At 44.1% G+C, this 25,510-nt stretch overlaps 1 protein-coding gene across 1 annotated transcript in view; it reads right to left on the bottom strand.

Moving 5' to 3' along the window:
* The window catches only part of SCN11A (sodium voltage-gated channel alpha subunit 11), a 76,918-nt gene extending 61,280 nt beyond the window's left edge, over positions 1-15,638 (bottom strand). The window contains exons 1-4 of the mRNA XM_088798256.1: positions 15,483-15,638; positions 7,690-7,963; positions 4,341-4,459; positions 2,992-3,093 (exon numbers count right to left, since the gene is read on the bottom strand). Of these exons, the coding sequence (XP_088654382.1) occupies positions 2,992-3,093; positions 4,341-4,459; positions 7,690-7,956 (488 nt within the window). The 5' untranslated portion in view covers positions 7,957-7,963; positions 15,483-15,638. The remainder of the gene's footprint in view (positions 1-2,991; positions 3,094-4,340; positions 4,460-7,689; positions 7,964-15,482) is intronic.
* Between the last annotated feature and the right edge of the window lie 9,872 nt (positions 15,639-25,510).

Genomic DNA, 25,510 nt, shown 5'->3' with positions numbered 1-25,510 from the left:
CCACTGCTATGGGGGCAATGCCACCTCCTGGAACTGTCTCCTCCACGGGTCCCACTCTTTTGACCACAAAGGCTTCCAGGGAGGCTGCTGTACACAATGAGCAGCAGCCTCTGTGCTCTAATTCAGTTCCTCACATGGAACAGCCAACTCTCCAAAGGGGAGACGTTTTCCCCAGTGCCACTGCCAGGATGGTTTCCATTCCCAGGCGTGTCCATGCCTCCCTACTCCAAGGCATAGCCCCTGAGCTGGCTGGCCTTAACCAGATTCCAGGGCCCACCCAGCAACAGAGAGGCACAACCACTAAAAAATCATGCAAAGAAGTAAAGCTAAAAAGGCAGTAGAGGATTCCAATGAAATACTAAACATACCTGATTAACACAAACGAAGACAGGAAAGGAGGACCAAGAAACACAAGAGCCAAAGGAGACAAAAAAAAAAAAGATGAGATCAATACAAAACCAAGAGAAAAACAGCAAACCTAAATTCAAGCATATCCAAAATCACATTAAATGCAAGTGAACTAAACCTTCCAACAAAAGGCAAAGATTGGATTGCTAGACCACATAAAAAACAAAAACCAACTATATGCTTTTTACAAGAGCTACAGTAAAAATTCAAAAACACGAAAAGGTTGCGAGTAAAAGGATGGAAAAGATACACAATGCAAACAATGATCAAAAGCAAGCTGAAGTAACTATGTTAATATCAGACAAAACAAATATTAAAAGGAGTACAAAACAAAGAGAAAAAGGACATTTCATAAAGATGAAAGAATGCATACATCAGGAAAATGTAATAATCATAAATGTTCATGTACCTAATACTAGTGCTTCAAAATACATAAAGCAAAATTTGGTGAAAAGACAGGGAGAATGGACAAATCCACAATCATAGAAGGAGATTTCAAGCCACTCTTCACTAATTCATAGAAGTATTAATAGGAGAAGTAAAGGTATGAAAGATGTAAATGACACTACCAACCACCCTAACTAACCAACTATTTACAGAATATCAAACCAAACAACTGCAGAATTCTTTTCGAGTGCACGTGAGACATTCCTCAAGGTAGACCATAAAACAATTTTCTCTTGATTTCAGAAGAATGAAATCTTACAGAGCAAATTCTCTGACCACACAGAATTAAATTGGAAATCAATAACAATAAGACAACTAGAAAAACATGAAATATTTGGCAGTTAAAAAACACACTTCTAAACACATGGGACAAAGGAGAATTCGCAAGAAACAATAGGGCATATTTTGAACTGAAAGGTAATAAAAATCCAATGTATCAAAATCTGTGGCATGAAGCTAAAGCAATGCTTGGATGGAAATTTATAACTTTATACAATTGTACAAGAAAAGAAGAAAGATCTAAAACCAACTATTTAAGTTTCTACCTTAAGAAGCTAGAAATAGAGGAGCAAATTGAAATCGAACTAAAGTAAATTGAAGGAGCAAATTAATATGGAGCAAATCAAAACTTCCACACACTACTGGCAGGAATGTACAACAGTGCAGCCAGTTTGGAAAAGTCTGGCAGCTTCTTACAAAGTTACTCATATACTTATCATATGACCCAGCAATTCCACTACTAGGTATTTATCGAAGGAAAATGCAAAATCTCCTTAAAAAAAGGCTTTCATACAGAAATGTTCATGACAACTTTAATTATAATAGCCAAAAACAAAAACAAAAAAACCAACAACAACCTGGAAACAACGCAAATGTCCACCAACAGAATGAGAAAACCAATTAACACAACTCAGCAAAAAAAGAGGGGGAAAGCTAGTGCTTCATACAATAGGATGAAGCATCTCAAAGCATTACAGTAAGTGGAAGAAGCCAGACAGCAAAGTATGTTATCATACGTGCCATATTATTCCATTTATGCAAAATTCTAGGAAAGGCAACACTAGAGCGATCAAAAGCAGATCAGTATTTGCGTGGGGTGGGGAGTGGTAGGCAGGGGATTGACTGCAAAGAGGCATGAGGAAACTTTTGGGGGTGGTTGGAATGTTCCGTATGTTGATTGTGGTGGTCTCCATCACATAGCTAAATGTGTAATAGAAGGAAATGGTCTCACATTAAATAACATGAGATAAATTCAATGTATCATTGAATATATTCCTGAAAGACTAAAACTAGGACAACACATAAGAGACTATTTATCAAAATATAGATCATTCTAAATTAACTTGTATCTCTGAATAACCAATTAAAAATTACAAAAAGTTAATATTTTAGTTGTCCAAAGAACTCACTCAAACTGACCAGGAAGAAAACAAAAATGAAGCATAGGCAAAAATGGAAATGCACAACTCACAAATAAAGATAGAAAAAAAGCTCAACCCATCTGGAAATTAAGGAAATGCAAATATCTTTAATTCCATAAATTAAAGAAGAAAAAAATGCAATACTGGCAAGAACTTAGTACGACTGGTTATCAGAATATACTGCTGATGGCAGAGTAAATTGCTACAAACTCTTTGGAAAACAGCTTGTCAATATATATATATTTTTAAAAGCATTCAAATGTACTTTTTGACTTAATAAACCCATTTCTAAGACTCTATCCTAAGCAAGTAATCATTTTGAAAAAGTAGCTTGATACAAAAAGATGCTTGTGGCAATGCGATTTACAGTAGTAAAATCACTAGAATAGTTAAATAAATTATGGTTTATTCACCTGATAAAATATCATCCAGCCAATAAACAATTCCTATAAAGCCTATGTAAGCAGAAAGAAAGTCACTTCAGAGCTAGACATACAATTTGTCTGTGTGCTGTTAATTACCAATATAATTTTAAAAGGCCTTTAAAGACAATTGTAAAATACGTACATATACACAAAAACAAAGTTGACTCTGCCAGCATTTGTGTTGGGGAACTGGGATGACAGGTGACTTTTTCTTTCTCTGTATTTCTAAACTCTGATTAGTTATCGTTCTTCCAGGTGTATTTGTTTAAAACCTTGGGACACACACTTACTCAGCATTGTCGATGTATAAACCGAGGGACCCCTTCCCATGAGTTGAGGCCATGAACACACAGTTGATGACGACAGTGCAAATGATGAACATGGTAAACAATGTGATCGGCATCCGTTAAGGCAGGTACACTGCAGGAGGGCACGTGTCATTACTGACTGGAGCAAAAGGGCTGCGGGGGGCCTCCAGGTCCCCTTCTCTGCAGGTGCACCCGTCTCAGTGTTGGCTGAGAACAGCTCACAGCGGTCCCCTTCCCTGAAGAACTGTCCTCGGCTGAATGGCAGACGCCTCTCCTAGAGGGTTACAGCTCCCTTCCATGTTTTACTGACTGACACTTACAAACAGTGGGTCCCTTGCTTCCAGGTGGGCAGCTCCCTGTAGGCTCAGGCTGACTCAGACCCTGTCCTTGCTTGCCTCCTCCTTTGGCTCCATCCTGTTTCCCTTCTTCCTTCTACGGAGAGCACTTCTCTACTCAATCACTTAAATGAAAATCCCCATCTCAGTCTCTGCTTCTAGGGAATACAACCTAACTAGTTATTCCCTCCCCTTCTCCTCCATATTCCATTATGTCTACCAAATGTCTTTTTCATCCCCCCCAGTCTAAAACTGCCTAGTGTGTCACCACCCCCCACCGCACCCCCACTGCACGTATCAGAAGTGCTCAATGATTCCTGTCTTCCTCTGTTAAGCCTGAGGTTGCAAACTCCAAGTCCTAAGAGCCTGGCAAGCCACATAACTGGGAGAAGGAGGCTGATGTTGGGTCTCAGGGACGCGTGGAGATGTGGCAAGACAGAGCCTGCACTGGTCCTCTAAGAGGGAGTGGTTTCTCACTACACTGATTTGCCAGGTAGGAGCGCGGGCCAAGCCTTGACAGGTTCCATTTTTCAGAAGAAGCTGGAAACCTGGACTTTCAACATTAGCGAGTGTTTCCAAAGAGTTTTAAACACACGAACACAATGCATTTATCGGCTAAATACAGTACACAGGTTGACAGTTCACAACCTTTGTTGCAGTCTCCACTGAGTTGTTCCTTTCTCCAGGAAGCCATCCCTGATGGCCCCAAAGTACAGCGGTGCCTCTCCATACTACCATTTCCAAACTGCCCATCTCACTAAGGAAGTCACCCCCCTTTGACCCGGCTCATTCTGAGGCCACAGGCTCCCAGAGCAGGGCTCAGGCCGTGTTCACATCCTGCACTAGCACGACCCTGCCATGGAGCAGGAGGCACTCAGCCAGTATTTGTTGAAAGAATGAGCCGTTTCCACTCAATAGATATGTGAACACCCTGAGGCTCAGCTCGTAAACTCTTCACACGATCTGGACTTAGTAAAAGATGCAACAAAAGGATATGAATGGACGGAGATCCTAATGGCTAAACTTCGGATTGAATTGAAAGGCCCCAAAATGAACAAAGCACGCTTGGCACTGAAGCGGTAGATTGTTCTCTTTTTGTTCAACACCATAAATGTCTGCAAAAGACCAAACACAACAGGAATTACATGCAGTGACAAAACAATATTTATCATGAGTGCATTTAGAGAAAATTCAGTGGAACCACGGATTGAGGTACAGCTTGGCTTATTACGATAACTACAGCTTCTGATTGGAGAGTTTTCCCTCTGAAGCCCGAGGTACTTTCTGACCAGCCAATACTGTGACTCTGGAAGCCTGGGTCTCACTCAGAGGCCCAAGATAAGTGCTGGGATGTGGACTGTTCACCCAGTGGAATATTCTCGAAGCCCCAGAGATGGAACACATGGGTCCTGAAAATAAAGAAAACAGGGATGAAGAATAATAACTGAAATAATAATAACAGTAAAGCAAAGCTCTTTGTATTGTATGCCGTGGTATGTATCTACGGAGACAAGAACTATTATAGAAGAGAACTTGGAGAGATGGAAGTAGAACTGAACGTTCATACTCAGCAGATTATTTTAAACTGTTGTGATTACTACTTAAAATTTGTAATGAATCTTTGAATAGTCAGGGACAGAGAGAGTCCATAATGTTATGCTTGAGCAGTTCTACATGAGATAGCCTGTCAATCAATTCTAACCCTGAGGATCTTCAATTAAAAAGTCATCAAGGTTCCCAGACTTGCTCTTCCATTCCCCCCTGGACATAGGGACAAATCTGCCTGTGGTTTTCAACTGGCAGGGGAGGGCCTACAGAAGCATCTGGAAAGGCCTGCGGGTGCTTTTCGTTGTCTGTCACAATGACTGCAGCCTCCACTGGAACAAACTGCCAAATGGTGCACTGTCCCCTCCATAGTACCCAGCTGTGCTCCATTGAGGAACACTGAACGAGTGCCCATTTCCTCTTAGCACGTCTTCCTGGACTCTGGGAAGGAAGCAGGCCTGGACAACAACCTTCATTCACAGGCTTCTAACATCAGCCTCCAGACCTCCTTCTTTCCATGTAACTGTACTCTAGCTGTCCCTTTATGTGTCCTTAAGGCTGTTAGTTACAAAAGCCTTCACAGAACGAGGGTCATTCCTGTCTCCCTATGCAACTGTTCCTTTCAGATTTGCAAAAAGTACTATTTGACACGTAATCCAGAAGGTTCTCAGACAGGAAAGACAGGCCTTGTCACCAAGGCCCAAGACAGCAGTGCAGGTGCCGCCTTGGCTGAAGTACCAGAACTTCAGCCACTGCCAACCATCAACCTTCCTTCCCTGCGGTGCTGGAACTTACCTGTCTGCTGACCATCTGGCTGCAGGGAAACCCGTGGATGGGGTATTTTCCATTGCTTCCATAACAAAATTAAACGAGCCACAGGGTTCTTTAAAAGCTATGAGTTCGGGAGCCCAAGCTCCACTCTGGGAATTCTGTGCCCTTCCTTTGGATAGAAAGACAATATTAGGGCACAGAGCAAAACTCTCCTTGAGGTGGGTCACTCCAAATTAATAGGTGGCATGACGTGGCTCTGTTTCTATGCCCTTTGATTTTGATATTTTATTAATGCCTCCTCTGACTGCTTTAAATATTTCAACTAATGGTGTATTTAACTACACTTGCCAGGGTTTTAATGATTAAAATGATAGGTACCAGCTCTTTCTGTCTGCTTGCTGACACATCTCCACCCTTTTCTCTGCAGCTCTTCAAAATGGAAGTTTCTAAAGAGAAGAAGTGTCCTGCGACTATAGAAAGAGCCTTTGGGTTTGAGTCCCAGCTCCATCCCTGACTAGTTGTTTGACCTGGCATAAACTACTTCCTTATCTAGTCTACGGTTTCCTCGTCTGCAAGGTGGAGTGTTAACGGTTACCATACATACCTCACATGACTGTTGAGAGCACTGATCATGGGTGTGCAGAGTTCTAAACAAGTATCATGTCTTCTGATTTGAAGGGACAACCCAGGCTGAGAAGAGATGGTTCTAGAACATCCACCCAGGCTGGAACAGAGCCCATCCTCCCAGGACTGTCCACAACACACCAAGCTGCTACCTGCTGGGTCTCCTATCCAGCCTTGAGGAGGCCTTCAGCAGGTAGCTCACATTCAACAACTCTGCCTCCAAGAAGCCCCTGGAATTCTGGGGCATAGGAGAAGGAGAAATACCAGAGTATTTTTGCACCTTCTTCTCTCTTCTCCTTTCTTATCCTTCCCACTCATACCCTATTTTCCTCTATACACATGGTCCCCACTTTGCCTGGTAACCCTAAGTCAATTCAAAGACATACAAACCAGGTAGTCTTTCTTTGGAGAGCTCAATTTCTCATGGTTGCCAGCAAAAGATGCTCTCATCCTCCCATGTTTTCTAGGACCTTTCCCAGACCCCCCAGCCTCCTTCCTCCCTGATCTCAGTCTGGTGAGGTGGGTTTTCCATTCTCTGCTGGATCACACAGTAAGATGATGGTGGCAAGGTCTTCTTAGCCTTTCCTGAAAGGGGATAACTGTCCTCACTGCCCCAGGCTTTCAAACAGCCATCAGGGGAACCCAGAGCTCATATTGCCTCACTCAGAGGCTCCTTTAAGGAACTGTTATTGGAATTTCCCTGCAAGAGCTATATTTAGGTAGATGAAACAACAAACCTATCACAATATTGGCATGGGATTTACATATAATTTGCATGTGCCCACTTGATTACCATATTCTTAGACTTTGTTTATTGAGCTCTGATTATGTGTCAAGTGTTGGCTTTGACTGTCGTAAGTCTAAAATAGCCTAAAAAGCCTACTTCCTGAGGCTTTTTAGAGGTAAACTCTGTTTCAAGGTAAACTCTTGTTGCTGAACTGGATGTTTCTGGAGAGCAGTATTACTCCTTCATATCAGTACAATGCTTTACAGTTTATAAAGTACTTCCATAGCATGTCTATGTTGTAAGGTAGGGAAACCAGGCATTCCTCCCATTTTACAGATTAGAAAAACGAGGATTAGTGAAGTGATTTACCCTAAGTCATAAAGCCAATCATTTGAAATGGCCTACATCCAATATTTCTGACTGCTAGTACAGTCCTATTTCCTGACACCATTTTATGTTCTCTGTGTTCTCCTTTTAACCTTTCTGCTGCTCCTACTCGTCACGTCTTTCTTCATGACATGCATTATAGAGAGAAAATGAGGACAGAAAGGGGTTCTCAGGAATACAAAGGAATAGTACAGCCTGCCCTCTGCAAACCCCAAGATGGGTTTTTGGAGAGCCTTATAACACCAGTTATAACTGCATGGTTAGAACACCCCAGTCACCCTATGGGACTACCTTATGATTTCTGTAGAATGGGTCCAAGTCTTCCAGGGGCTTCGCTACCAGCTCCCGGGGAATATCACCATAGAGCTTGGGTAACTTCCTGGAGGCCTTTAGGTCAAGCTGAGGTCGAAGTTGGGGTTCTGCTGCTGTCCCGTCTTTGAGCTTCTTCTTCTCCTTTTCGATGGCAATCCGCTTCTCAATTGCAGCCAGAGAGTCAGAAGTGAAGGGGCGGAAATTCCGCGAATCTGGGAAGATCACTGGGTAGTACCAGTCATCCATCTTCACCCTCGGGACAGAGATAAGGAACAGATCCTCAGAGAGTTCCGGGAGGTAGAAATCACACAGCCTGACATGGGATTCCACTCTCCAAGGACGATGTCATGGGGCTCCACAAGAGTTCAGACTGAGGTGAGGGCCCTTGGGAGCGTACTGGTTATGGGACAGGTCAGAAATGGCCACCACTGTGAATGTATTAGGAACTTTGGGCACAGTCAAGACTAAAGCAGGGCGTCCGTTCTGGAGGATCTGGGGATAGGTGGGAAGTTGAAATCAGGAACAAGAGGCAGAAGCCCAGTCTCTAAAATTAAGACCCAAGCATGGAGCAAGACAATGGAACCAGATGAACTACTGAAGTGAGGCCTGCACATGGTAGATAAGTGACCACAGTGTGAACAGAAAAGGAAGGAGCAGGGAATCGAGTGGCCCGTATCTATGGGTTGCAAAATCAAAACTAAGTGCATGGGTCTTTTCTCACATTTGGTCAGCAAAGTTCTTCTTCCCCCCCCCCCCCCCCCGCATTCTTCTACTTCTCAACCCCCCACTCCGGTTCAAGCCATTGTTTCTCAGTCTAGTTGTGTAGGGCACAGCTCCCTGGCCCATGCTGGTATTATGAGCCTTGCGCTCCCCTGGCTGAGGCAGTCGGTTGCCTGTCATTGGTCTGCCGCTCACAGCAGCTCACGGCAGCTCTCACCAGCTGCCGGCCACTCACGCTGGCCACCAGCCGTTCACGGTGGCACACGGTAGCCCATGGCAGCACTCAGCAGCCCACTGCGGCTCACAGCAGCCCACGCCAACCTCGGGCTGCTCATGGCAGCCCAGCTCTAGGGAGAGCTGTTGTTCACAATCTTAGCTGTAGAGGGCGCAGCTCACTGGCCCATGTAGGATGGAACCGGCGACCTCGGCGTTAGGAGCACTGCACTCCCACCCGGCTGGCCCAACAAAGTTCTTCAAGTATGATGGGATAGACACGAAAGACCCACGAACACAGGAATGAATATTTGTATGAACACCTATGATCCTATGCCAGCTCTCTTACTTCTGAGACCCAGACTTCGCAGAAGCAAGATGCCAAGAAAACAAAAAGGATTTGTCAAAGCATCACTCTAACATGGAATGACACAGCTCTCCCAGCCCCATCCCTGGCAGCCTCTTCCACAAGGACTTTCTCTATAGCCCAGGCTTCAAACTAGACTAAGAAAAAGCACCAACCTGCAAGTTGAATGCCTTTATTCCCCGTGTCAGCCATCCTCTCCTTTCTTACTGACTGAATGCCAGTCTGGGATTGTCCCCCAAACCAGTCCAGGGAGCTATGACGGGGACTCCAACAAGAGACTGAGGATTCACCACGGGTTCAGTGTGTTCTAGGCACAGTGCTAGGCACTAATGGGGAATAAGCCAGTCCCTCCTCCTGGTCCTACAGCTATCCTGCCTGGGGTAACGGGGAAGACAGATGAAAGACAGGAGATCATAATGGAGTAAGACAAATGCTGCTATAGGGAGAAGTAGAGGGTGCTATGTCTGTGCGTAGGCTAGGCAGCTAACTAATTTGGGGCAACCAGGGATGGCCTACCAATGCTTTAATCTCCTAGTTGAGACCTGAAGGGGCTATCGGACTTAGACAAGAACAAAGGGGACATTAGAATGTTGCAGGAGGAGCAAACAGCGTGTATAGGGGCCTCTGGGTGAGAAAGAATATGGTGTCCATCAACAAGCTCTCTTTCCCCGGAAAGAAGATTTTGTGGCATGGAATGGTCAGACAAGGCTCCAGTCAGCATTGTGCGAGCACGTGGGGTCCTATAATCCTTAGTAAAGACCAGGGACTTCACCCTGAGGATAACGGGGAGCTGCTAAAGAGTGGGTTGCTGTTGTTGTTATTGTTGTTGTTATTATTATTATTCAGAGTAACACTGTCGGGCTTGCTTCTTTTGTTAATATCCCTCTAACCGGTGAGAAGGAATAGGGCTTAGGATGGCGGATGAAAGAGATGGGGAGGCTAGAATCAGAGAATGACCTTGAAAACTATTGCAATAGATCACAGCCACTGAGGATGACCTAATGCAGTGGATGGACTTGACAGTCGTTTAAGAAATAGCCTTGACAAGTGATTAATTGGAAGCAAGGGATTTGAGGGACAGTAAGGAACCAAATTTCCTGGCTTGGACAGCTGGGTCAGCACTGCTGGCACGCACTCATATAGAGAGCACAAGGAAACGAGGAAGGTTTGGGGGAATCAATTCTGCTTAAAACACATGGAGTGGAAGCTGCTCGTGGCACCTGCAAGTGGGGAGAACCAGGGGGCACTTAAAGATGGAGGAATCACAACTCACACACACTAGGCTCTGAAAACAGCACGTAAGAAAGAAAAAAACACAAACAAAAACATTGTCAAAACTTCTCTTGACAATCCCTCAGGATGGCATCATATTGAAGAGGCATCCCAACTCATTGGTCAACAAACTCAACACAGCCTGCTTTTCTCCTAGTGCCAGAGCCCATCACTCTTTCTCCAGTTAATCCCCAAAGTAGTTGGATTGTGTCTAAGGGACATAATGCAGGCAAGGTGTGTGTCTTTAAACCCACGAAGGGTGATGCGATATTCACAACGTGTGAGCTCTATGTCGACTGAAATGAGATGTGGAATTGTAGATTCACTGCATTCTGTCCTCTTCATTCAGGGTTGAGGTCTTCATGGATGTACCTGGACGATGCAACTGGCCGTACTACTTAAATTACTCTGTCTCTCCTCCCATCCTCTCCATTCCTCTTCCCTTCCATTCCACCCCTCTGTCTCTCATAAACATACATAGCCGAATTTGTATAAATGAAGTGGGCATATAATAAGGCTCTGTGGTATTTGGCTCTAGAGCTCAAGAAAGACATTTAAGATGGGGATGAAGTCTTTTGCAGTCAACCGCACATGGATGTTAGTTGATCCTATAAAATGGATGAGCTGAGAAAGACCTTGGATGCAAAAACTGGACCTTATGCTGACTTACAGCAAGGAATCCAGGGGAAGGCTGCTGCCATAATAATGAGACTATTAAAAAAGAAACTGGACACTCTGACCCTGCTGTTCTGACGCCGAGAATATTTTGCCTGGGATTTTGAGGAAAAGAGATTTGATAGAAATAACACAAAATGAAACTGACACCCCCTGAAAGTGCACATATTAAAGTTTGTTATAGATGATGAAATAACTGAAGAACCACATCTTGAAGGTAACATTGAAAATGGCAAACATTGACCCAGGAAAAAGAGGACTTTATAAAAATTGTCAACTCAAATAAATCTGACAAAATAAAATCACATGCAGGAAAATTTTCTTATCAACTGAAAAAAATGGATGAAAGAATCGACTATTTTTAATAAAAGGAAAATTGGGCTGTGGAAATAGAGGTTGCACATGCAAAATTAACTAAATTAATAAAAAATAAATATGGAACATACTATAATTGGTAAAATTGGGGGTGATTCAAATTTTCATTATGAAATTTATACCCAAAATACTTAATTTGGAAATTTTTCTGTACAGAAAATAGATTGCATTGCATGGAAAATTGGCTGAAGAATCAAATTGGCTAAGTGTAATTATTTTCCAAGACTTACCAATAATCGAGTATGAGGGCAAATTTTTAAGACACTAAATGACTCTTTACAGAAATAATTATTTAAGTGTATGCTCCCAAACTATGGAGAGAATCCAAAAAAATGGAGGATGCATGGAATCCAAGACACAGTGTACCGAACCCAAGAGTGCAATAAAAAAATTCTAGGGTGACTGCATTTCTATTGGCTTAACCAGCAATTGATTCAACTAGAATTAGAAGTCAGGGTGCCCTCAGAAAAACCCTCAAGAATAAGGTAAATTCTCTATACCAAAGAATATGACTAAGAAACTGGTTTCTTGATAGGTAAAAAAAAAAAAAATGGTAATTAGAAATTCCATCAGAACAATTCATTCTTCAGAAAGTCATGTTTTACATATGAAGCCAACTAAATGACTTAAGTAGCTGACACAATATAAGAATAGGAAAAAAAAGAGTCCACTTGACCTTGACACTTAGAACGTTCTCCATGCAGCAATAGGTTAATGATATCAGAGTCTGTCCCTTTCTCTATGGGTCCAAATACGGTACTTGGTTTTAAAGACTAGTAGCTACAAAATTATTGTGTCATAAAAGTTTTATGTTAGGTTTTAATTTTAACAATCATCCTATAGATAAAACAGAATTCATTACCGTTACAGAATAGAATTCAAATGTGACAAATGTTATGAAATTTTGTTGCAAGCTAGAGTTGGAGAAAAAAGACAAAGGGAACCTCGAAGGCACCAAGTTCCTCATCCCAAACACTTGGACAGTCAAGGCATTCTAAGGAAGGCTGATGGATCAAGGAATATACGTATAAGTCTATCCCTTCAAATTGTGCAGATAATCATAGCAAAACCAAATTTAAAATGTAAGTAACAAAAATGGAAAGGGTCATGAGGACAGCAGAAGGATTAATGTCAGTAAGCTAAATCCCTCATCTCACATAGGGGCGATTCAATAACTTCTAGTTAAACTTGATAAATCAAGACACAGAAGTATAACTATGGTTAGGGTTAGGGTTACGGTTGAGGTTAAGTGTGGTTAAAAGACTGAAAAACTGAAATGGTTAAAAGTGGGACTGAGTATATAGGTAAAGATGGAGACATTTTATCTTTCATGTTAGATCCTTCCCAATATATTTTCGTTCTGAGCTATTTGATGTATGTGCATGTATGTGTTACTTTTATCGGAGTGCAAAGGAATGTAAAAATCCTTCAAGGGCTCAAAACATTCTCTGAGTCAAAATGTCAGGTACAGTGACAGGCTCGAAATCTCCTTGAGTCACAAAGGAAGGAAGCATAATCTCAACTTGTCGTCCTAAATCAGGAGGCCGACGACATATGAATTATGATTTAATGTAGGAAATCAGAGAGACGGGAAGGACCATGCTGAGGCGCTGCAAGACAAATGCTCCCCTAGGAAAGAGGGCCAAGGCCTCACTTCCCTAAGCAGAGAGCCTACATTCCTCAGGAACTGACTTGCAGTTCACATTAGGTAGCTCTAGGCCTTACTTTAAATCTATAAGCTTCATAGAAATATTTAGATCAGAATTCCAAGCATTCATTCCTTCACGTGTTAGGTGCTGGGGTTGCAAAGTGATAATAATACACATTTTAGTCCTCAAGACTCTTAGAGTGATGTGGGGAATCAGGTAAATCAAGGCCAGTGGATGAAACCACACAGAGTATGGCTGCACTAGGGGAAGCATTGGGTACTGTGGGAGCCCAGAGCGCGTGGTTATGAAGAATCAAAAGTCATTGAGCGGGGAGGAGAAAGGAAAGTGTATGCATGTGTGAAAGCACTGAGGGTAGGAAAGGGCTTTTGGTTTCTTATTTATGACTTTCCCCACAATTATAAAAGTGACATAACCTCACTGTACGGGACTTTTTCCGTTTGCCCTACAGCTCTCTCCCCACCCTTATCCACCCTGCTCAGTGCCCGTGAAGCTGGTCTATATGAACCCCGCATTGGGGTCCCTTGAACTCTGCCTTCCAGTTGAGTTTGGCCAATGGGAGGCACCAGCAACAGACCCAGAGAATGGTAGAGAGTGAGGTCAGGGTTTTCCTCCCCAACTTTCTCCTTGATGGTGGCCATGGGCCACATTTCCTGTCAGGTGGCCTCTCCACACAGCTCTCTCTCCAGTCATGTCACACCTCCTTCCCTTTGCTCCTTCCGATGTAGGGTGTAATGACACCCACTCTCACCACACTTGAGAACTGCACCCTCACTTGTTTCTGTTGGACCTCTGCCCATATCTTTGTAAAATGTCCCTTTAATAAAATATCCTCAAAATGTCCAGTTTCCATGTGCCATCTGTTTCCTGCCAGTGCCCTAGCAGAGTCATCCATTAAATAAAATTTAGAAAACAGAAAAGGAAATGATCACCCAGAAGCCAAAGCCACCCAACACACAGAGGTTTTAACATCTTGGTATATTTCCTCTTGTACATAGTTACATATGTACATTGCCATGCATGCGCAATTTTATGTCATGAACTTTTCAATTAACGCATTATCACAAACATTTCTACAATGATAAGTATCATTTAATGTTCATTTGAAATTAAGATGAATTATTTGTGACCTTCTCTTGAGAGACAGAGGTTTTCACCTTATACCTTCCTTGACTAGTGTTTCTCTGTAGCTTTCTCGCTCGGTGAGGAGCAAAACTGGACAACCTGATCCTCACACTTTTCCATAACCAGTGAGCGAAGTCCCTGGGGAAGTCACCAAAGGTTTGTAACTACACGCCCAGAACATTTTGACAGGGATCTGGTCCACACAACCTGAAATACCAAAGGTCCACACTGAGGTTACTAAGAGCTATAAGCTATAAGTTAAGCCCGTGTCAAGTGCTCTAAATGGATTATCTCTCATAATTTCCCAAGAATACATGGTCAATATTATTACATCATCCACATTTTACCAAATAAAACATTAGGGCTTAGAGAAATTGAGATACTTGCCTATGATCACATACGTAACTGCTAAAGAATTTCAATCCCAAGTTACCACCACTCAACCCACCTACCTGTCTAGTTCTTCATACTCAAAGCTAAGACATCCCAAGGAAGTGAGAGAATGAAGTCAGAAAGAGAAAGCCGCACAGCTTCCAGCTGGGCTGGGTCTATGGCTCCCTCACTGTGTGCGACATGCTTCCCCGGACATCAGCCTCACTGCCACCTCCCAATCATATGTCACTCGCATAGGCATTCCTCTGGCCCTACCATGACACCCTAACCATCCTTCCAAGCCAGACAGCCCAATGGTAGCTACACCCTAGGATGCCCCTTGGTCCATTTCAGGTGGTGGTCTGAACAATAAGTTCTTAACTTTGGTGACACATAAACCATGTTCATTAATATGGGTTGTAAAAACTAATATCCCTTTCCTCTTGCATAGATCACATAAGAAAATCGGAAAGCAAATGAACATTAACAGACTTTAACACAATTGATCTCAGTGCAAAACCAATGCCACAGTTTGCTAGCTCTTCGGGGGGAAAAAAGTATACATTAATTTCTGACTATGTTAATTGGCCACAGGGAATTCAGAAAAATAATTGGAGGATTTGCACCATAGCCTCAGATGGAGATAGGACTTGAGAACATATTTACTAGAAAAGCCCAATTCCTGACACAAAGTCCAGTGTTGCGAGCCCTTATCAGGCCGGCCAGCCAGCCATCTCCTGTTCCCTTGCCCCCATGCCCCCCACAGAGCATCTGAAAAGAGGAGAAGCACCTGATGGTCCCTGTCACTGAGCCACATATCTTGTACCTGGTCTCTGCCTCTGATTTGAGCGAGAAATGTTTACAAAAGGCCTGTATTCCACCTTGATTTAAAAACAAAAACAAAACATACAGAGCAAGTTCCATAGTGGCAAGTCCAGCCTTGAAAGGATGGCAGAACAGGGCTGCCTCCAGCCCAGAGGACTCACCTGCCCGACAGCAGCCGTGTGGTCCGTGGTACCTCTGGACGCTCTCCTCGGAGCAAGTCTCCCACAGAGTCTGAGCTCCTGCTGCTGGCAGTCGAAGCCCTTTTGGGAGGAGCAGCTCAGAAGCTGGGTGGAGAGCGTGGAGGAAGGCAAATGGGAAGAGAGCCAAAGTGATTTTAAAGAATCGTGGAGGAAACCCTGTAACCGGAGAAGTGACTGAGATGGTACTTACATTTATACTTTGGAAGCATCTGCCTTTAATCAGTGCTTAATCTATCTGCAGAAAGCATCATTAATAAAGAAACAGGTTGTTGTTTTTTTTCTCTGGCCTCATCCAAGTGGTTGAGAGAATACAGAAAAGTCTATGAAAGCCAGGCTGTACTTCTGCATTAGCTGAGCCTGCACGCCACCTGGCCTGGGGGACCAGGGTCTCACACCCCAGGACCTCCTGAGACCCATAGTGTGAAACTGTTCACATTATGAAACATGGCACCCATTCAGCTCCCCCTCCTTTCTTTGCTTTTGTGCCATCCCCACAGGGGGTTCAGACCAAGGAAAATACACGCTTGCTTATGCGGTTCTCATTAAGAACACCAAGAAGACCCCTTGGACACCCAGGCATCTCCACATTGGATCTGTCACCAAACCCAAACTCCCTCATGTAAGCTTCTGTTTTGTTAATTCTTGGGGGAACATAAAATCGCTCTGGGCAGTGTCACCCCATAAGCTATTTTCAGCCATTGTCACCTTGCCAGAGGCTCGCTGACAGCCAACTGTGATAAAGGATACAAGATGGATGTATACAAAAAGGCAGAAGGTAGAAAGTAAGTGATCAAAGGAGTGTTGGATGGAATCACAGGTAGATTTCGGTCCCGCCAGAAGGGACACTAAATACTAGTCAAAAGAATTGGCCTAGGGGTGTGAAGGGGTCCCGACCCACTGAAAATGCTTGTGGGCGTTTTACACTCATTCTTACGCAGTGCCTTTTTTTAAAAAAAATTTTGGGGCAAAGTCTATTTCATGAGATTCACAAAGAGTTGCAAGACTCCAGAAGACTTAGAATCACTAGTTTAAAAGTCAACTTATACTTGGGAACATTTTAGATGATTTTGTTCAAAAATCTGTGTCCAACAATGGAGAAATGGTTGAGTAAGTCATTGGCCACTCATGTAATAAAATATTAAATAGCTATCACAGATAATGCTAAAACAGTGGTCACAGCAAGGAAAAATTCCTATTACATGATATTAAAGAACATTCATAATTATCTCATTTACTCATTACTTAGAGTAAATACTTGGATGAAGGAATTAAATATTTGTAACATGTTGGGCATTGTCCTAAGCTTCTTTATAAACAACTCAAGAAGTTGTTAAATAACATCACTCTTAGTACTTGGATGTTTTCTATTCCAGCATTGGTTTTGGTTTTGGGGTTTGTTTTTTTTTAGGCCTTGTGTCAGTAGGTGGGTGGGTTTGGCTTCTTTTGCAGCATGCTCTGATGTTGTACAAAGGGTCCATTTGTGACTGTCTTTCATTGTCATTTAATGTTGTCCCATATCATTTTTGATAGTTGCTTGGCGTCCATCATCTGGCGTGCCAATATTGATTCGACCACTAGCCTTCTTCTGTTACATACTAATATTCAGTTCTGTTTTGCAGCAAATATTGTGCACACAGCTTTGCACACTGTTATTTCTCTGTGCTCGGGCTTATTTATGTGCTGATAATGGAGCACAGGACCCGCTCCATCTAATTTACAATCACATCTCACCTGTTAACTCAAGGCAGGGTCCACAAAGTGGTGCCCACCAAGCCTTGAGTAGGACTATGGGGCTGTTTGTGAAAAAGAAAAAAGAAAAAAAAAAGAATTGGCCTTAGTCCCAGTTCTACCACTATAGCTGAGTGATGTTAGATGAATCATTCCATTTCTGAGCCTTAATTTTCTCCCTATAAAATGGGATAATTCTTTCAAACATCCTTAGTCTTAAGAAGTAAATGTGATAATAGCTATAAAAACACGTTGCAAACACTAGAAAAAAGATCAGTTAATTTTTAAGAAGGAAAAGGTGCGGTCGCTTTTCTCCCTGTGCTGACTAAACACCAACATCTCCCAGAGAGGTACTGAAATCTGACCTGGGCTTAGTACCTAGCCTGGCACCTGACTTTTGAAAGCAGTGATCAGAGAGTCTAAGCCCTTGTCTGACTTCAGGGTGATTCTCAGGATAAGAGAAGACGAAAGAATAGGAGAAGGACTTAGATTAATAAACATTTTTTGCATGGATAGAAAAACAACAATATGTGTGTTTAAAGAAGTAAAGGAGACCTCTAAATCCGTTATCTTAAAAGGCTGTGACCTTTTAAAATATAACCTCTTTGCAGATATTATTTTTCTAAGCTATTATGTCATATGCAGACTTCCCACTCTGAAGTTTCAGAGAATCTTTCTAGTTCCATCTTTGAGATAAATGTGAATGATCCAAAATGTAAAGACTTAAGTGACAAAGAGTAATACACAAACACAGGCCATCCAAGCAGTATGGGTTTGCATCCAGGACTTGCCCCAGACTTACCTCTCCTTGCACTTGACAGATGGAGCAAAGCAACTGTGCTGAGGACTCATGAGAAGAGAATACCAACGTCAGAGCATGGTCAGGATGGCCCCACATTTGCATCTCTAGAGCCATACAGCATCTTCACCCTCAGATGCTAGCAGGCAGCGAGCCCTACTAGTCTCAGTTCTGCCATCTGATAAGTTGACCAGCTTCAATGTCAGCGGCCAAGTGAGGTGCACCAGCTTTAGCAGAAGCCACACCTCCCATCTGTTTATTTAACAAAGATGACATTGAATCTCCACTATTACAAATCACCTGGAAATACCAAAATAAGACCTGAGCCCTTGAGGAGCATGCAGTCCATTGTACGACAAAGACAGGTATACAAAGAACTAAAAAATAAGAACGAGAGCATCAAGAAGCTGCAAGCGAGATGCTACCAGAGGCCTTTACAGCATGGAGCAAGGAGCATCTCCTTCTGAAAAGACTTCCAAGAAGAGATGGGATTTGAGCTGAGGTTCACAGGATGACTGTGAACTCAATATGAGGAGAAAGTAGGGATGGGCTTTCCAGGAAAAGCATGAGCAAGGACACACCAGCCTGGAAGGACAGGGCATGTGTAGAGAATCTCAAGAGATTCCAGGATGATGGAGTATTGACAAGGGGAGGGGCACAGAAGAAGAGGAGGCTACACTGAAGGGATGCTTTGCATGGCCTTGCATACCACTTGAATACCACTACGGAGTTTGAACTTGAACTTGTATTGAGTCACAGACATGACACCGGCACTGTCTCCAGCTTTTAATTATTTATGTATAACCACCAAGCCTTCTGTTTCCCTAATGTGCACCACTGCTGACATCTCACTGACAATAAGACCTCCATGTAAATAAACAGATGTTAATGGGTAATGCTGAGGGTATGATGTATGCCACAGCAGAAGGTGTAAGTAGCCAAAGTGAACAGCACGTTTTGTGGGAGAACTGGCTATGACTGATTCTGGGACACAGCTCTGAGGAAGCGCAGAACCCATTTCCTAGGAAGCACTTGCCTTCACAGTTCTAAGAGAGATTCCTTGGTAGAACCTTATAGAAAACATGTTTTCGAAGACATAGTTTCACGATCTTGTTCACTGCGATGGCCCCATGTTTACAACAGTACGTATCATTTAACAGGTTCTTAATCATTATTTGTGAATAAGTCAAAGAACTGCTAACTTCCTCTCAGTCCTTTCTGAAACCCAGCCCTGGCTCCTCAATCCTATACATCTGGTTCTGGAAAGGCAGCCCTGGCAAGGCCTCCTTTGTGAGGTCTGGCTCTTCACGCTCACCTTCATTTCCAGCCAGCCTCGCCTGCACAAGCCTTTCTCACCTCTCATCTAGACTGTCACAATGGCCTTCGCCATGGGCAGTCTGTCAGCCCCTTCCTGCTAGGCTGTCCCACACACTGACTGCTCCTGCCCCAGCCACATCCTGGTTTTCTCTGTGCCCTACCCTGCTCAGGCCCTGAGCCCACTCTGAGTATTGCTAAAGCTGCCTCCCTCTTGCTTTTTCCCTCACTGCTTTCCCAATCCCTCCATTTCCTATTGCTTCCATGAAGACTTTCCTGACCATGCTATCCCTCCGGGAGCTCCCTCTACACAAGCAATCATCAATATTCCAATAGCACAGTGCAATGTATACTTCTCACCGTTTCAAAATTATTTTAGAAATTACCTTTGTGTTTTGGTTTGGGTTTCTCCAAAAGCATTAGACAAGCACTTCAGTGCAGGAGTCTACTTGGGAGTGACCACAGGAAACAGGAGTGAGGGAAAGAGGAACGGAAGGCTAAGAAAGAGAAGTCAAGGAAGGGTGTGCACTTGAGATGATTGCTGTTCTGGCCAACTGGGGCTCGCTCAGCCTCTCTGGGGAACCTCTGAGGAACCACGCAGAATGTACTCGAGAATTAGGAGTTTGGACATTTACCCTCTGCGTACATCCTCTATCACTTGACGGCTGTCCACAGGGACATCCTGATACCCAGCCTCCAAGATGGCCCCAATGACCCGTATCTCTGATATTCACGTTCTTATGTAGTCCCATTCCAAATTGAACAGGGGTAACCAACATGACATTGCAGAAGTGACAATGTGTAATTTCTGAGGCTCGGTCATAAAAGACAAGATGGTTTCTTCCTTGTACTTTTGGATTGCCACTTGAGAACAAGCTAGCCACCATGCTGCGAGAACACTCAATCAGCCATCTTGGAGATTTCATGTGGGGGAGGAACTAAGACCTCTTGCCAATAGCCCACACCAATTTGTTAGACATGGAAGTAAGTCATCTTTGAAGCAGATCCTCCAATCTCAGTTAGGGCTTAACTTCCCTTTGACCTCCAAATCTCTGGGCTATGCTTGCTCATGGCCTGAGAGTTCCCAGGGCTTTGGAGAAAGCACTGAGACAGAAAAGCCAAGAGAAGCGAGGCTGACCCTTGAGGTGGGATGCTGTTAGAACGCAGAAGCTGTCCACCATAGCTTTAGCTGACGTCAGAGGTAGGCTAAGTGAATGTGACAGGGGTAACAAAAGCATCTGCTATACTTGGAAACTTCCTAAAAGATGGTTCCTGTGTATTCTTCCCCTTCCACAGGGTTTGCCAAAGGGCTGCACATACACATAGGTACTGAACAAAGACTTCAACGTCCAGCCGATGAGGTCTCTTGCAACACAACAGTGAAACATGCTCCACCCTCTCACTTCCACAGTTTATAACATTTAGTTCACTCTGCTTCCATTTTCTGGTATGTATTATTGGGGATTCTTTTGGCTGCAAGGAATCAAAATCCTAACCCTAGCATACAGTATTAGCAAGGCAAGGAACAGGGGTGTTATACAGAAACCAAGGAAAGAGACCCTCGTGGAACAGAACCAAAGACTGAAGACCTGCAGGAACCTCGGAAAGTTCTGTCTCTCCTTGTCTCTTGTTTCTGCTGTCATTCCCCGGCCTCTCTGCTCTCCAGCCTTATTGTACGCTGGCTTCCTCTGGTCCTCACTGAACTGACAGGAAATGGCCACTGTCACTCACCACGTTTACATGCTGATCCCTTTCATTCTCAGACACAAAATTCCCAGGGAAGGAGCTGAGTGATCCCACCTGCCTCGGGGGCCGGGTTCTAAACCAGTCAGTGAAGGTCAAGTAGCTCTGACTGCCAACCTGGGGATAGATCTGGGAGGAACAAATTCTGAAGAACTCCCAAACGGGGACAGCATCAAGATCACAATGTTTTAAAGAGAAATCAGGCAATAGGTATGAACTTCCCTTTGTCCACCCGTCAACGTTATACAAAGGTACAACAATTTTTGGGTTGTTTGGAAACCAGGATAGTGTAGAAGGGAAACACACACACAACTTAGAAGTCAAAGACCCACCACAACCCCAACCACATTTAGCTCCACCAAGTAGCAGCTACAGCAGGTTGCTGACTTACTTGTGCAGGAGGGAGGGGGGAAGAAGTAGTGGGAAGGGAGGAGGGAAGGAGCAAGGCAGGCATGCTGCCAGCCTGAGGCTGGGATAGGTGGCCAAGTCTATATGGAAGCTCAGTGAAGGGACTGGCCAGAAGTCAAGAAGGATATAATTAACTTAGGAATCACTATAAACTTGTAGCCACGCTTAATAGGTTTCAAATATTTTCTCAATTTACCCTGGCTTCATTCTTCTCCTGTGCCCTTGTTAGGGAGGGAGGGAAGGGAAAAGGGCATGGAAAAGTCTTAAAGGGGCAGCAGGTCCAAGCTTGTAGAAGAGAGGATGTGGTCTGGGCTCTGAACAAAAGCTCAGGGACCTCCACGCCGCCAGTAACTGTGCTGCCTCTCCTTAGAGAACACACAGAAGAAGGAAGTTCCCACAGGAAGGAACATATCTGACCTGACTGTGAAGCTGCTTTCCCAGACTCCCCGCCCTGTCCCTCCTCCCTGCCCCCCTCCGTCATCCCTTAGCAGCTGAAGGTGGTCCAGGGGCTGTGGTTCAGTGTCCCCTAAAGATGAATGCCTCAGTTCATCTTCAGTGGTCATTTCAGCTTACTCTGCTTCTTCTTGGGTAGGTAGAAAGTGGATGTTGGTATTTTAGAGCAAGTTAAATGCATCTGGAAATGAGTTCACAATGTGCATGGAAGAGAGGCAAAGTCTGCTGAGATCCAAGTTCAGAAACAGAATGAGTGGGTGTCACAGGAGAAATCAGAAGACCTCCCCCCTCAGTTCGCCACATGGCCTCGGTGGGGTTAATGGCTTCATGCCAAAACCTAATCTTCATGAGGCTCAGTTCTCTCCCTAAAACCCTGAGCACAAAACCTCCTCTGACTACCTCCATACTTGTATACAAGTAAGGAGGCCCAACCAAACCCTCAGGCGTGCTTGACACTGTGGCCACTGGTCATCATTAAAAGTATGTGTCCTTTCATCTGCAGCACGCATGTTATCTACCCATCCCTCTGCTTGTACGCGTACCCACTCCGGCTGCCCTGGGGCAATCTCGCTTGGTTTTCCCTAACCCCACTGGACTCCCAACTCTTTATATTCACCTCTATTTCCTACCATCTTTCCTCTTAGGAATGAGGCAAATTTCTTTCAACGCCTTCAGTGTATCAGTTTCAAAGACGTCCCCCTCTATTTTTTTTTATTTTTTATTTTTTGCATGCCTGAGCTTGGGGACTTACCCTCCATCTGAAGAAATTCATCTGAGTATTTCTTTCGAATAAATAATATGCTCCCCCCAAAAGAAATTTTAGTAAATACGTGTGTCTCCACATCAGTGAAGTGCCATACTTTAGAATTAAAGCTAATAATATCTATTTTTACTGTCAATTTTATGTTTAATTTTAGAAATTAAAACAGATACCGGAAATCTTAGTTAATGTTGTTGTTGTTGTTGTTGTTTGAGGCCTCATTTTTAAGACATTTTAGTCAAAAACCACCTTGAAGTTTTGAGCATTTGTATACAGACCCTCCATAGCTCTCCCTCCTCAGCTCCTTCTCGAGGATTATCTGTGCCCTGGCCAGTCCCGCCTGTCTGCACCTCTGCTCCTCAGAAGCCAGTGAGTGGCCCCTGCCCACAGCACCCAGCGAGGTATTTCCTTCTGAGAAGGGATGAAAGCAATGGGCTGTGGGCACACCCTGGCCATGCGGCCTTGCTCGAGTGGAGGGGCCTACGTGGGTGCTCCCTCAGCCCCTCTGAAGGCCCTGGCTTCCTCACCTTCGCATCCTTGGGCCCATCCCCCACCACAGGGAGCCCAATAGGCCTTGAGGTAGAGATCAGGGCCCCTGTGGGGAGCCCAGTGTCTCAGAGCATCAGTGACTCAAAGCTATAGCCTCTGCTGCCCAGTTCTATTATTACCTCCCCAGCCCCAAATCCAGAAACACTAGTGTCTGATGGAGATCCCTGAGAGCCCAGGTGTGCATTCACACACACACACACACGCACACACACACTCACACACGCACACACACGCACACACACACTCACACATGCACACACACTCACACACACGCACACTCACACACACAGTCCTGTAGAACCAAGCTGTGAAAGTTGACAGACCCAGAAAGTCTAAAACTTCATTGGGGCCATGACTTGATTTCTTTTGTAAAGTTGAGCTCCCCACACCCCAAAAACCATGGAATTAAGAAAGGGACGCTCATAGGCCAGACGATCCCAAAGAGGAGACCAACTAGCAAGCAGGGGGACAAAGGGCCCCCCTACCTGGCACTGGCCTGGTTCACCTTCCTGCCCTCACCTCACCTGCTCGCACGCTAGGTGGAGGCTCATGCCCAAACGCACGCCACGCTCCTACCAGGTCCCTGCATGCGCTGCCCTCTCCTCTACTTCCTCCCCAAGTTCACACCAACACTCAGAACTCAGTTCAAGTCCTGTTTTTCAGGGAGCCTTTCTCACAGAAAGGTCTTACGTTGCTGGCAATGACAAATACTGCCCCTTCCTTCCTCTTCTGACCATTTCATGTTGGATGAGCCTCGTTTACTCAGTTAGACTGAAAGCTGGTCCAGGGAAAAGACTGTATCCTCTTCCCTTGCATCTCTCAGCACCCAGACTGGAGTTGATGCTCATAAATTAACATTCAAGTCCTCTGTTAAATGGGATGAAAGATGCCAGATGGGAGATGGCTCAGCTGCTTCCAGAAAGACACTTGTGATTCAAAGCTCAAGGAAAGCAGGAGGAGGGCAGCAGAGAGGGAGACAGGGAGGGAGGGAAAACGCTCACTAAAAGCTTATGGAATACACAGAAGAGCTGAGCATCAGAACAAAGTCTCATTTAAAAGGGCAAAGGAAACATTAGATGGCTGTTAATGGTGAACTGAATATGATAAATTATTACTTAAATCACTTGGTTTCACTCCTTGTTGTTATGCACAGTTAATTGGAGGGAACAAAATGCTGGGCCTGCCTGAATGGGGGTGGGAAATGGGAGCAATCTCAGGCTTGAAGCTTCTCCATGACTACAAAGCCATCGTGTACAAAGCCAGATGACAAGCACAGGCCAACCTCACTCCCGAGCCTCTTGCGGTGGTCAGGTCCCCTTTACCCACTCTGTCCCCCTTGAGCTGGAGTTGTTGGCAGCCAGGCGGCCTAAGGGGTGGGCTGAGTGGCAGGAAGTCCCCCAATGATGCCCCAGGCTCTAAACACCCACCTTGCCCCCACTGGGCCCAACTCAGATGTCTCTCACCCTCAAGAAAACCAGATGGCCTCAACAGCAGATTTTCATCTCCCTTCAAAAACTTGGATTTTGACTTATTTTTTTCCCTATGTTTCTATTTATTCACTATACATATCCTGAGCTCCTACTAAATTATAAAACACTTAGTGGGGAAGTGAGGGGGGGGTCAAAGGAGACACAGATAGAAGTAAGACAGAGCGTCTGCCTTAAATCAGTTGGGAGGACAGATACATGCATATTGAACTCAGTGTGGGCTGCATAGAAAAAAATCTTTCTAACGCTTAGTTTGAGACAAAGAATCTGTTAGAACCTGGGATTTTATTAACAATCCTGTGGCCAAAGGGAGAGGAGGCAGATAAAGCAAGCCTGAGGACACCATCAGCCAAAAAAGAAATTGAAAAACATATAGCACTGCTACAGACCAGGATTTCTCAAGGAATGTTTACATGACAATTAATTAGCAAGGCTTGGAGAGTTATAGTTACATGATATGGGAGACAACATTGAAGTGTTTAAGTCTACATGTCTACAAGACCATTTAACGAACACTACCAAGAGACATGTACATGCTTACCAAAATAGAAAAAGAGGGTTATAAGACACAACACAGGTCTAAGTTTGAAGACCGTGTCCCTTTTCCGAAACTTGCACTTAAATTTATACTTAATCTTATATTTAAGGACTAGTTTCAACCTTCAGTTTTAGCACAAGAAAAAGTTTTTAATTGCTATTCTCCTTTCAGTGAAGCTGGTGTGTAAATAAATGTGATCTCAAGAGAAAA

Source organism: Rhinolophus sinicus, chromosome 5, assembly GCF_057876585.1.
Source record: "Rhinolophus sinicus isolate RSI-liver-muscle chromosome 5, RSI-T2T, whole genome shotgun sequence".
In the NCBI taxonomy this organism is placed as follows: Eukaryota; Metazoa; Chordata; class Mammalia; order Chiroptera; family Rhinolophidae; genus Rhinolophus; species Rhinolophus sinicus.
The sequence above is the reverse complement of the archived record's forward strand: the minus strand, read 5'-3'. Positions and strand labels throughout refer to the sequence as shown.